Source organism: Lolium rigidum, chromosome 1 (genome assembly GCF_022539505.1).
Source record: "Lolium rigidum isolate FL_2022 chromosome 1, APGP_CSIRO_Lrig_0.1, whole genome shotgun sequence".
In the NCBI taxonomy this organism is placed as follows: domain Eukaryota; kingdom Viridiplantae; phylum Streptophyta; class Magnoliopsida; order Poales; family Poaceae; genus Lolium; species Lolium rigidum.
In genome coordinates, this window is record NC_061508.1 from 248,585,226 (window position 1) to 248,598,158 (window position 12,933).

The following is a 12,933-nucleotide window of genomic DNA, read 5'->3' on the forward strand; positions in this document are numbered from 1 at the left end:
ATTTCTTTACTAGGATTTCTGAAACCAAAAACAGCAGAAAACAACAACCGGCTCTTCGGCATCTTGTTAATAGGTTAGTGCCGGAAAATGCATAAATACGACATATAATGTGTATAAAACATGTAGATATCATCAATAATGTGGCATGGAACATAAGAAATTATCGATACGTCGGAGACGTATCAACCGCCGATAATCCCGACGAGATCGGAATTTCGAGACGATATGATCCTTCCTTCTCGACGCGGAATTGGAACTCGCCAAACGTCATCTCCATAGGCTCCTCCAGATACGCATATGCATCCAAACGGGAGGGCGGGTGAGGAACAAAATCGACTAGACCAGTTTCGATCTGTTTACCTCTGTCCAAAACGTTGCTTGCAGTTGATGAAGTCGACGATCTTGAACGTGCCATCGAGATCAGCTCCTTGTCGCCTCTAATCCCCACGGTCGGCGCCAATTGACAAGGTATTAAATTATCAATGCCTACGTATTGTAGACTAGGGTTTCGTTGGAAGTAGAGGGCAAGTAGATCTCGAAGGTTTCAGCCGAAAAGTACTCGACGATTAAGAAACTAGGGTTATGTTGATAATTGATTCGATCCTCTCTTTGTCCCTCGACTCCCCCTTACAACCCGTCCCGCAAGATTACAAGTAGTACTTCCTAATACAACTCTAGCTTTCCTTAATAATAACTTGGGCTTCCGAATCTTCTTATTCTTCGAGTTATGGGCCTTCAGTAAACCCCGGGTACCATCTTCGGCAGGCCCATTGGGGATGCCTATGTCAACAATTGACACTAAGCACACAAATCGAATTAAGTCAATGCATCTACTTTTTATCCCCTTCTTTTGTGGTTGCTTCCATTCTTCAAAGATTTTGTAATCAGATTTCGCTCATTGATTGACAACCAAGTTAGAGGCAAGCGGATTGATCTGGCTCAGCCCGTAGCTTCTACAAGCCAGCTACAAGCCCTAACAGCCCCCCTCCCGGGTGATTGGGGTTTTCAATTCAAAAAACGCTAGCCAGATTGTCTTGCATATCGCGCTTTCAGTTGGCCTCCCGCTATATGTGCCTCGAGGGTATAAGTGTACATATTCATGCACGAACAGATTGGAGTACTTTCACGCCTACTACTCTCCTATGCTTATTTCTATACCGTCCACATTTCGTGTTTGACCAGTAATGTGTAATAAAAATTACTACCAAGGAGTAGTTTTGAATCCAAATTAACACTGCTTTTACAAACACATACTCTATGTTTTGCTGGTTAAATAATGGTCAATGTTGAGCCTTGAAATAAATGTGTGTGTGCCATATAAATATGAACGAAAGGCTCTGTCTAGGTGTATTTATTCAAGTGGAAATTAAATTGAAGTGGAAATACCAAAACAATGCTAAATTGGAAATGCCCCAAATACCAAAGTTGTTATTTGTATATGTATGTTTTTTTTTGAATTTGGGTTTATATAAATTAAGCAACAATGTACTGATTACAGTCACACAACAAACTCTCCATCACGCAGGATGGAACACTTCCCAGCATCACATTCTCACTCAAATCAGTATGCCCTAGCTTAGCCAAATTATGAGCCACTACATTACAAGATCTATGAATTTTAGTAACCACTACAGCAGGGAATAACCAAAGTAAGTTTTTTATCTCCATAGTGAAACTAGCAATCGCAGACTTGCTTGTACCCACCGTGTTCACTTCAGCAATCAGAGTAGCACAGTCATTTTCAATGTGCAGAGGACCAGAAAAATTTGATATGACTGCCTTAATAGCAGAAAGGCTAGCCACGACTTCAGCTGCTTCAACATTTTTACACATAGGAATATGTCCCCATGCCGATAGAATTACTCCCCCATTGCTATCTCGGAGAATAGCCCCCCAAGAACCAGAGCTAGAGGCATCATTAAAACCTGCATCAAAGTTAAGTTTAGCCAAGCCATCTGGAGGTTTTGTCCAACAATCAGTCATCTTAGTATTCTTTAGAACTTCAGCTTTGCTATGATCCAACAGAGGTAGTTTTCCTTTCGGATCAATCACAGTCTCAATGTCCCTTGTATCCTGCACAGTTTGAAGATAGGCCCAAAGAAAAATAGCAGATTGTTCAATCCCACACTTACCATCTCCAAAGATAATATTATTCCTCAAGTGCCATGTTCTCCACCACAAGAACAGAATTTTAGCTCTCATTTGCTCATTGACCTGACTTAGGCTAATTATAGCCCAATCTGGCCGTGTGTTATTGAAGAATTGATCGTCAGGAAGACCCCAATCGCCCCGAAGCCTGTTTCTTGACGACACTGCCTTTGAGCATTTAATCATGGCATGATAAATTGTTTCAGCCTCCATGCCACATATTTGACTAGTAGGAATATTATCCATGTGTCTCTGGCATCTTAAGTCCTGAACACCAAGCGCATTGTTGACAAGTTTCCAACCGAACACTCTCACCTTAGGAGGGACTCTAGCTTTCCATATAATGTCCCACATAGCTCTTTCACCAGCCGGTTTGGAGCTAATTCCAGGGACATGTTCATTTAACTTTAGATCAAGACCCAATCTATATGCACTTCTCACAGAGAAAGCCCCATTCTTCTCATAATTCCAAGCAATGAAGTCATCACCATTCAGGGAAGGAATATTAATTTGAAAAACCTCATTAGCATCAGGCTTATAGAAAATCTCTCTGACAATATCCTCTTTCCACGTCTTAGTAGTTGGGTGATACGTCTCAAACGTATCCATAATTTCTTATGTTCCATGCTACTTTTATGACAATACTCACATGTTTTATACATACTTTACATCATTTATATGCATTTTCCGGCACTAACCTATTAACGAGATGCTCGAAGAGCCAGTTGTTGTTTTCTGCTGTTTTTGGTTTCAGAAATCCTACAAAGGAAATATTCTCGGAATTGGACGAAATCAACGCCCAGGGTCTTATTTTTCCACGGAGCTTCCAGAAGACCGAAGAGCATACGAGGTGGGGCGACGAGGCGCCCAAACCACAGGGCCAGGCGGCCTGGGTGGGGCCTGCGCCGCCCTATGGTGTGGGGCTCTCGTGCCTCCACTGACCCTGCCCTTCCGCCTATATATTCTCTCCGCCTCGAAAACCCTAAAAAGATAAGCCACGGGACGAGAAAAGTTACGCAGCCGCCGCCATCGCGAAGCCAAGTTCGGGGACGAAGTCTCGTTCCGGCACACCGCCGGGACGGGGAAGTGCCCCCGGAAGGCATCTCCATCGACATCACCGCCATCTTCATCGCCACTGCTGTCTCCCATGATGAGGAGGGAGTAGTTCTCCCTCGAGGTTAAGGGCTCTACCGGTAGCTATGTGGTTAATCTCTCTCTCATGTACCTCAATACAATGATCTCATGAACTGCCTTGCACGATTGAGATCCATATGATGAGCTTTGTATCACTATTAATCTATGTGCTACTCTAGTGATGTTATTAAAGTAGTCTATTCCTCCTTCATGATGTAAAGGTGATGGTGTGTGCATCATGTAGTTCTTGGCGTAGGTTATGATTGTAATCTCTTGTAGATTATGGAGTTAACTATTACTATGATAGTATTGATGTGATCTATCCCCCCTTTCATAGCTTAAAGGTGACAGTGTGTATGCTATGTTAGTACTCGGTCTAAATTGCAACAGTCTATTATGCTCTAGAGGTTACTTAAATATGAACACCGAATGTTGTGGCGCTTGTTAACTCCGGCTTGAGGGAGCTCTTGTAGCCCTACACAATGAATGGTGTTTGTTATCCAACAAAAGAGTGTATGTAGCACAAAGGAAGAGAAGTTATTTATTTATGTGATCATTGTTGAGAGTGTCCACTAGTAAAAGTAGGATCCCTAGGCCTTGTTTCCGAATAGAAAAGTTACACCACAGAGAATTGCCTCCCATGCCAGCAAGCTATTTTCTGGCACCGTTTCCAACAAGTTCTGTTACATGTTTGCTTGCTGCCATCTTTATTTCAGATTGCTATTACCACTCATATTCATCCATATTACTTGTATTTCACTATCTCTTCGCCGAACTAGTGCACCTATACATCTGACAGGTGTATTAGGTGTGTTGGGTACACAAGAGAATTCTTGTATCGTAATTGCGTGTGGTTGCTTGAGAGGGATATCTCTGACCTCTACCTCCCTGAGTTCGATAAACCTTGGGTGATTCACTTAAGGGAAACTTGTTGCTGTTCTACAAACCTCAGCTCTTGGAGGCCCAACACTGTCTACAGGAATAGAAGCGTGCGTAGACATCAAGCTATTTTCTGGCGCCGTTGCCGGGGAGGTAAGGTAAAAGGTATTCACATCCTCCGACTACTAAGCTATTCCCTAGCACTGTTGCCGGTGTGTGAGTGCTCAAAGCTATCTCCTTTAGATCCTGCAATTATATCTTTTTGTTTCTTGTTTTCACTAGTTAGGCTTAATGGAAAACAACAACAAAATGAGAGATCTTTATGAACTTTATCTTGAATTAGGACATGATGTGTTTGAAGAGAAAATTAAAAAACCCATGGAACTTTATATGCAAGCTAATGGGAATGTTATTAATATGAATGCTTTGAACACCATTGTTGCCAATGCTATGGAAAATTCTAAGCTTGGGGAAGCTGGTTTTGATGAGCATGATATTTTTAGTCCCCCAAGTTTTGAGGAGAAAATTTACTTTGATGATACTTTACCTCCTATTTATGATGATTATAATAATAGTGGTATTTTGGTGCCACCTACTATGGAGGATAAAGGTTATTATGATTATACCATGCCTGCAATTTATGATGATTACAATGATGGTTATGGTAGTTTTACTCCCACTATTACTAATAAAATTGATTATGCTTATGTGGAGAGTAATGATACTTTTATGCATGTGAATAAGAATGCTTTATGTGATACTTATATTGTTGAGTTTGTTCATGATGCCACTGAAAGTTATTATGAGAGAGGGAAACATGGTTATATGCATCTTAATAATATTAAGTTTCCCCTCTTTATGTTGAGAATCTTGAAGTTGCGCTTGTGTTGCCTTTCTATGCTTGTTGCATTATGCTTACATGACTTGTTTATTTACAAGATTCCTTTTCATAGGAAGTGGGTTAGGCTTAAATGTGTTTTGAATTTGCTTATTGATGCTCTCTTTTACTTCAACTCTTATTTCTTGCGCGAGCATCATTAAAATTACTGAGCCCATCTTAATGGCTATAAAGAAAGCACTTCTTGGGAGATAACCCATGTTTTATTTTGCTACTGTTTTGTTGAGTCTTGGAAGTTGTTACTACTGTAGCAACCTCTCCTTATCTTTATTTTTTATTTTATTGCATTGTTGTGCCAAGTAAAGTCTCTAATAGTAAAGTTGATACTAAATTTGGATTGCTGCGCAGAGAAACAGATTTCTACCTGTCACGAATTTGAGTAGATATCTCTGTAGAAGAATCAAAAAAATCTGCCAATTTACATGCGTGATCCTCAGATATGTACGCAACTTTCATTAGTTTTGAGCTTTTTCATCTGAGCAAGTTAAGTGCCCCAGAAAAATTCGTCTTTACGGACTGTTCTATTTTGACAGATTCTGCCTTTTATTTCGCATTTCCTCTTTTGCTATGTTGAATGGATTTCTTTGTTCCATTAACTTTCAGTAGCTTTGGGCAATGTCCAGAAGTGTTAAGAATGATTATGTCACCTCTGAATATGTGAATTTTTGATTATGCACTAACCCTCTAATGAGTTTGTTTTGAGTTTGGTGTGGAGGAAGTTTTCAAGGATCAAGAGAGGAGGATGATACAATATGATCAAGAAGAGTGAAAAGTCTAAGCTTGGGGATGCCCCCGTGGTTCATCCCTGCATATTTCAAGAAGACTCAAGCATCTAAGCTTGGGGATGCCCAAGGCACCCCCTTCTTCATCGACAACTTATCAGGTCACCTCTAGTGAAACTATATTTTTATTCAGTCACATCTTATGTACTTTACTTGGAGCGTCTGTGTTTTTTTTTTGTTTTTTTCATTCTCTGAATAAATTCATGCTTATGTGGGAGAGAGACACGCTCCGCTTTTTCATTTGAACACTAGTGTTCTTCGCTTTTACTTTTAATGTTCATGGCGGAGTTGAAAACCGCTTCATTTATTGCTATTTGGTTGGAAACAGGAAATGCTTCATGTGGTAAATGGTATATTGTCTTGAATAATTTGATACTTGGCAATTGTTTTGCTCAATAGATCATGTTTAAGCTCTTGCATCATGTACTTTGCACCTATTAATGAAGAACTACCATAGAGCTTGTTGAAATTTGGTTTGCATGATTGGTCTCTCTAAAGTCTAGATATTTTCTGGTGAAGTGTTTGAACAACAAGGAAGACAGTGTAGAGTCTTATAATGCTTGCAATATGTTCTTATGTAAGTTTTGTCTGTACCGGTTCATACTTGTGTTTGCTTCAAACAACCTTGCTAGCCAAAGCCTTGTACTGAGAGGGAATTCTTCTCATGCATCCAAAACCTTAAGCCAAAACCTATGCCATTTGTGTCCACCATACCTACCTACTATGTGGTATTTCTCTGCCATTCCAAAGTAAATTACTTGAGTGCTACCTTTAAAAATTTCATTCATTGTCTTTGCAATATATAGCTCATATGGGAAAATAGCTTAAAAACTATTGTGGTATTGAATATGTTGCTATGTATCTTATTTCTTATAAGTTGCTTGTTGAGCGGTAACCATGCTTCTGGGGACGCCATCAACTATTACACCTTTGTTGAATATCATGTGAGTTGCTATGCATGTTCGTCTTGTCACGAAGTAAGGGCGATTTATCATGATCAAATGGTTTGAGTATGCATATTGTTAGAGAAGAACATTGGGCCGCTAACCGAAGTCATGTATCATGGTGGAAGTTTCAGTTTGGACATTAATCCTCAATCTCTTATGAGAATATTATCTGTTGTTGAATGCTTATGCATTAAAGAGGAGTCCATTATCTGTTTTCTATGTTGTCCCGGTATGGATGTCCTTGGCTGAGATCTATCAAAAACGAGAAATCAAATGCGATTTATCTCCTTGGACCTTTGTACAGGCGGCATAGAGGTACCCCTTTGTGACACTTGGTTGAAACATATGTTATGCAATGACAATCCATGTAAATCCAAGCTAATTAGGACAAGGTGCGAGCACTATTGGTATTCTATGCATGAGGCTTGCAACTTATAGGATGTCTTATGCATAACACATATGAATTATTACTACCGTTGACAAAATTGTTTCTATGTTTTCAAAATAAAAGCTCTAGCACAAAAATAGTAATCCATGCTTCCCTCTGCGAAGGGACATTCTTTTAATTTATGTTGAGTCACTTTACCTACTTCCTTCTATCTTAGAAGCAAACACTCGTGTCAACTGTGTTCATTGATTCTTACATGTTTATTATTGCACTTGTTATATTGCTTTATGTTGACAACTATCCATGAGATATACATGTTACAAGTTGAAAGCAACTGCTGAAACTTAATCATCCTTTGTGTTGCTTCAATGCCTTTTACTTTGAATCTATTGCTTTATGAGTTAACTCTTATGCAAGACTTATTGATGCTTGTCTTGAAAGTACTATTCATGAAAAGTCTTTGCTATATGATTCACTTGTTTAATCATCATCTTTACCATTGCTTTGAATCACTTCATTCGTCTCATATGCTTTACAATAGTATTGATCAAGATTATGATAGCATGTCACTTCAAATTATCCTTGTTATCGTTTACCTACTCGAGGGCGAGTAGGAACTAAGCTTGGGGATGATTGATACGTCTCAAACGTATCCATAATTTCTTATGTTCCATGCTACTTTTATGACAATACTCACATGTTTTATACATACTTTACATCATTTATATGCATTTTCCGGCACTAACCTATTAACGAGATGCCGAAGAGCCAGTTGCTGTTTTCTGCTGTTTTTGATTTCAGAAATCCTACAAAGGAAATATTCTCGGAATTCGACGAAATCAACGCCCAGGGTCTTATTTTTCCACGGAGCTTCCAGAAGACCGAAGAGCATACGAGGTGGGGCGACAAGGCTCCCAAACCACAGGGCCGCGCGGCCTGGGTGGGGCCCGCACCGCCCTATGGTGTGGGGCCCTCGTGCCTCCACCGACCCTGCCCTTCCGCCTATATATTCTCTCCGCCTCGAAAACCCTAAAAAGATAAGCCACGGGACGAGAAAAGTTACACAGCCGCCGTCATCGCGAAGCCAAGTTCGGGGGACAGAAGTCTCTGTTCCGGCACGCCGCCGGGACGGGGAAGTGCCCCCGGAAGGCATCTCCATCGACATCACCGCCATCTTCATCGCCGCTGTTGTCTCCCATGATGAGGAGGGAGTAGTTCTCCCTCGAGGTTAAGGGCTCTACCGGTAGCTATGTGGTTAATCTCTCTCTCATGTACCTCAATACAATGATCTCATGAACTGCCTTGCACGATTGAGATCCATATGTTGAGCTTTGTATCACTATTAATCTATGTGCTACTCTAGTGATGTTATTAAAGTAGTCTATTCCTCCTTCATGATGTAAAGGTGATGGTGTGTGCATCATGTAGTTCTTGGCGTAGGTTATGATTGTAATCTCTTGTAGATTATGGAGTTAACTATTACTATGATAGTATTGATGTGATCTATTCCCCCTTTCATAGCTTAAAGGTGACAGTGTGTATGCTATGTTAGTACTCGGTCTAAATTGCAACAGTCTATTATGCTCTAGAGGTTACTTAAATATGAACACCGAATGTTGTGGCGCTTGTTAACTCCGGCTTGAGGGAGCTCTTGTAGCCCTACACAATGAATGGTGTTTGTTATCCAACAAAAGAGTGTATGTATCACAAAGGAAGAGAAGTTATTTATTTATGTGATCATTGTTGAGAGTGTCCACTAGTGAAAATAGGATCCCTAGGCCTTGTTTCCGAATAGAAAAGTTACACCACAGAGAATTGCCTCCCACGCCAGCAAGCTATTTTCTGGCACCGTTTCCAACAAGTTCTGTTACATGTTTGCTTGCTGCCATCTTTATTTCAGATTGCTATTACCACTCATATTCATCCATATTACTTGTATTTCACTATCTCTTCGCCGAACTAGTGCACCTATACATCTGACAAGCGTATTAGGTGTGTTGGGGACACAAGAGACTTCTTGTATCGTAATTGCAGGGTTGCTTGAGAGGGATATCTTTGACCTCTACATCCCTGAGTTCGATAAACCTTGGGTGATTCACTTAAGGAAAACTTGTTGCTGTTCTACAAACCTCTGCTCTTGGAGGCCCAACACTGTCTACAGGAATAGAAGCGTGCGTAGACATCATTGGGTCAATTAGATCAGACACCCATCTATATCTAGACCGAGAAGCATTCGCAATTATTTTCAAATTTCCTCTAGGCACCCAATTATCACGCCAAATCCTTATTTTGTTTCCCGAGACAACCCTCCAAATAACTCCCTTTTTTAACAAATCAAGGCCATGCATGATATCTTGCCAACATGGAGAGGAATTCTGGATAAACGTTGTATCAATAAGATTACCTACCGGAAAGTATTTGGCTTTCAATAATCTAGCACATAGGCTATCGGGGTTGTCAATAAGACGCCAAGCCTGCTTTGCAAGAAGAGCTTGGTTGAAAATCCTCAGATCTCTAAACCCCATTCCACCATGAGACTTTGGTTGCGTCATCTTATCCCATCCGATCCAATGTGTCTTCCTACTGCTAGTGTCATCTCCCCACCAAAAATTCTTGATAATTTGAGAAAGGTCATCACATAGGCCAGCAGAGAACTTGAAAACACTCATAGCATAAGTAAATATAGATTGAGCTACAGATTTAATCAAGACTTCTTTCGCTGCTCCAGAGGTGTATTTCTCACACCAATCAGAACACTTTCTTCCCAGCCTCTGTTTTTGAAGGTTGAAACTTGTCATCTTTCATTCTTCCCTCTGGCACTGACAACCCCAGATATTTATCTTCAAAAGAAGTTGTTTGAACATTTAAAATAGCCGCAACCTGATCTCCGTCCTCCACCAAACAGTTTTGGCCAAGCATCAAAGAACATTTAGCAGGGCTAAGTAATTGTCCTGTCCCTTTCTCATAGTTACGAAGGACACTATTGATCTTAGTAGCTTGATCCCTATTTGCTTGAAAAAACAGGAGACAATCATCCGCAAAAAGAAGGTGGGATATATCCGGGCTTCTTCGACAAATAAAAAGTTCCTAGATGTTACCAAGATCAATTTTATGTTTTAGAAGCTTTGATAAACCCTCCGCCACAAAGAGAAACAGATATGGCGACAAAGGGTCTCCTTGTCTAAGGCCTCTCGAAGGGGAAAATCTTTTCAGCAACTTACCATTAAATCTGACTGAGTATCGTACAGTCCTGATACAAGTCATAATCCTGTGGATCCACTTGTCCGCAAAGCCAATTTTCTTTAAAGCTTTCTCCAGAAAATCCCAGTCCACTCTGTCATACGCTTTCATGAGATCAAGCTTGTAAGCACAAAATTTTCCAGCATTATTCGAACCTTTTTGCAGAGCATGAATGCATTCGAAGGCAATGATAGCATTATCGGTTATCATGCGTCCAGGGATGAACGCACTTTGTGATTCAGAGATCAGGTCCTGAAGAAGGGGCCTTATACGGTTTACTAGACACTTCACAACCACTTTGTATAGAACATTACAAAGGCTTATGGGTCTATAGTCCTTTAGAGTGATGGGGTTCTTAATCTTTGGTATTAGAACAATGGCCGTATCATTGATACCCTCAGGCGCCGTCTCTAAAAAAATTCTTGACAACAGCTATGATGTCCTCTTTAAGGGTACTCCAATTCCTCTGGTAAAAGCAAGCTGGAAACCCGTCAGGACCAGGTGCTTTAGTTGGACCAATTTGAAAAAGAGCAAAACTTATCTCCTTATCAGTAAATTCAGCACATAAGGATTCATTCATATTGAAATCAATCTTCTCTTCAAAAAGATCAGTAATTATATTCGGCTGTATGTGTATGTATTTGGTAGTTGGAGTCAAAGAGTAGCATCAGTTTCATATCATATTTGATTTTACAAACCACAAACCACAAAATTCTAAATTTTGTTTATTTAGACATGGTGTGGCTCTAAATCTTCTATAAAGAAAACTCTATTGCTTCACTCTGTCTCTCTTTCTCTAGAATCTTTAGGAAAAAGAAGAATACCGGACCATACCTGCTTTTGTGCCATGGCAATTGCTCCGTCTTTTATATTTAATAATGTCATAATAAGTGAGTATCAAACAAAAATGATACTACTAATTGATAGAAGGACTAATCTATGCAGTATAATGAGTAGTAATACTATAAAAATAAATTTTAAAAAAACTCTATTTCAGATTTACTTGACATTTTATTTTCCTTTTCACTATTTATTTTAAAAGTTTCTATTTAAAGTGGAACAAATTTGGATAGACAATATACAATGGTGTACACGTACAAAAGTATCCATCAATGATCAATTGATTGAACAAGCATTTCATATACAAGGCAAAGTGGATTTCCGGTCTTGGAGTGGCTAGTGCTAGCCATGGCATTACATGCGGTGCCTAAATGCACATTGGATTTAGATATGTCAATGACTTGGCATGCTGGGTTCAGTTGTACGAAACGATGTCACTTTGGTTGTTGGATCTACATACAAGGGAGGAATACTGCATGTGTTAAGGAATGAAACGTCTGACGGATTGAAGCTTTGTGCTTTCTTCTCCGATGTGCAATTCGATGCTGTCTGGGGGTGCACATTACTACATTAGGCTACCGTGACTATATATTTTCTGTTATATTTTCATAAAATTATATTCTGAAGGCGAAATTTTGTACTACTGTATACTGCTCCTAACTCCTGCGCGTTCAGACAGACAACGTGCGTTTCATCGCCATCATCCAAACCCTCCTGTGTCTCGGAGCTCCGTCAGTTTCGGCGAGAACACGAGCCCCCAGATCTCCCGGTACGCGCCGAAGCTCCCTTCTCCCATGGCTCTCGTTGCCCGACCCGACCACGACCGAGAACCGCATTAACCTCTGCCGCGCGCTGTCTCTCTCTGCTTCTTGGACCAGGATCTGCCTCCAGATGGAAGTCGGCGGCGCCGATCTGAGGAGCAGCATCAAGAAGTGGAAGATCATCTACCCGGTGTACCTCAACTCCAAGAAGACGGTGGCCGAGGGCCGCCGCATCGCCGCCGCCAAGGCATGCCCCGACCCCACCTGCATCGAGATCGCCGACAGCTGCGCCTTCCTCAAGATCCCTCGCGCGATTGAGGTACCCGTATCCTTTCCCCCCTTTATTTTCGTTGAAAATTCTGCCGTCGGGGATTCTCTTTGCTCTTTCATAGATTTATGATGATGTTTGAACTGCTTATGGCGTATGTGCAGTTGGATAAGGCGTATCCGCGAGATTTCTTCCAGGTGGGGAGGGTGAGGGTGCAGCTCACCAATGATGACGGCTCCCCAGTCAATCCAGCTATCAGAACAAGTAAGCCCTAGAAACTACTCACTTCATCGTGGTAGACCCCTTGATTTTCATCCTTTAAGCATTGTTTGATTAAGTGGAAGCTGTGCACCGTGAATAAATAAAGTTTAAGATCATCTAATTCTATATGAAATTTATACCGTTTCGAGCTATCCCAAATCCTGTTAGTGCAGCTAGTAGAGCTGTTATGAATAGATATCTGCTAGGTCAATGGTTTCATTACTTCTGCAAAATCCTAAAGATGATACTACTTTTGCTCTTGATAAAACACATAATGTCAATTCCATATAAGGAACTTAATTTAGTCCATTGAATTTTTTGTTGAATTCTTTTCAAGGTTTTGCGAGATCACTATTCTCATAGTAAGTTGACAGTTTGAGTTTCCAG

The 12,933-nt window shown here is 40.6% G+C and overlaps 1 protein-coding gene across 1 annotated transcript; it reads left to right on the plus strand.

Annotated features, from left to right (window-relative positions):
* The first annotated feature begins 11,946 nt into the window (after positions 1 to 11,946).
* Positions 11,947 to 12,569, plus strand: LOC124683474 (signal recognition particle 19 kDa protein-like). The gene is made up of 3 exons (XM_047217979.1): positions 11,947 to 12,025; positions 12,135 to 12,336; positions 12,450 to 12,569. Exons 2-3 carry the CDS (start codon positions 12,148 to 12,150, stop codon positions 12,558 to 12,560), a joined length of 300 nt encoding a protein of 99 aa, XP_047073935.1. The 5' UTR covers positions 11,947 to 12,025; positions 12,135 to 12,147; the 3' UTR covers positions 12,561 to 12,569.
* The last annotated feature ends 364 nt before the right edge of the window (positions 12,570 to 12,933 follow it).

Bases quoted from the DNA above. Each gene is read 5' to 3' on its own strand.
- LOC124683474 (XM_047217979.1), top strand. From the start codon at position 12,148: ATGGAAGTCGGCGGCGCCGATCTGAGGAGCAGCATCAAGAAGTGGAAG. The intron at 12,337-12,449 runs GTACCCGTATCC...GCGTATGTGCAG, and splicing joins AGATCCCTCGCGCGATTGAG to TTGGATAAGGCGTATCCGCG.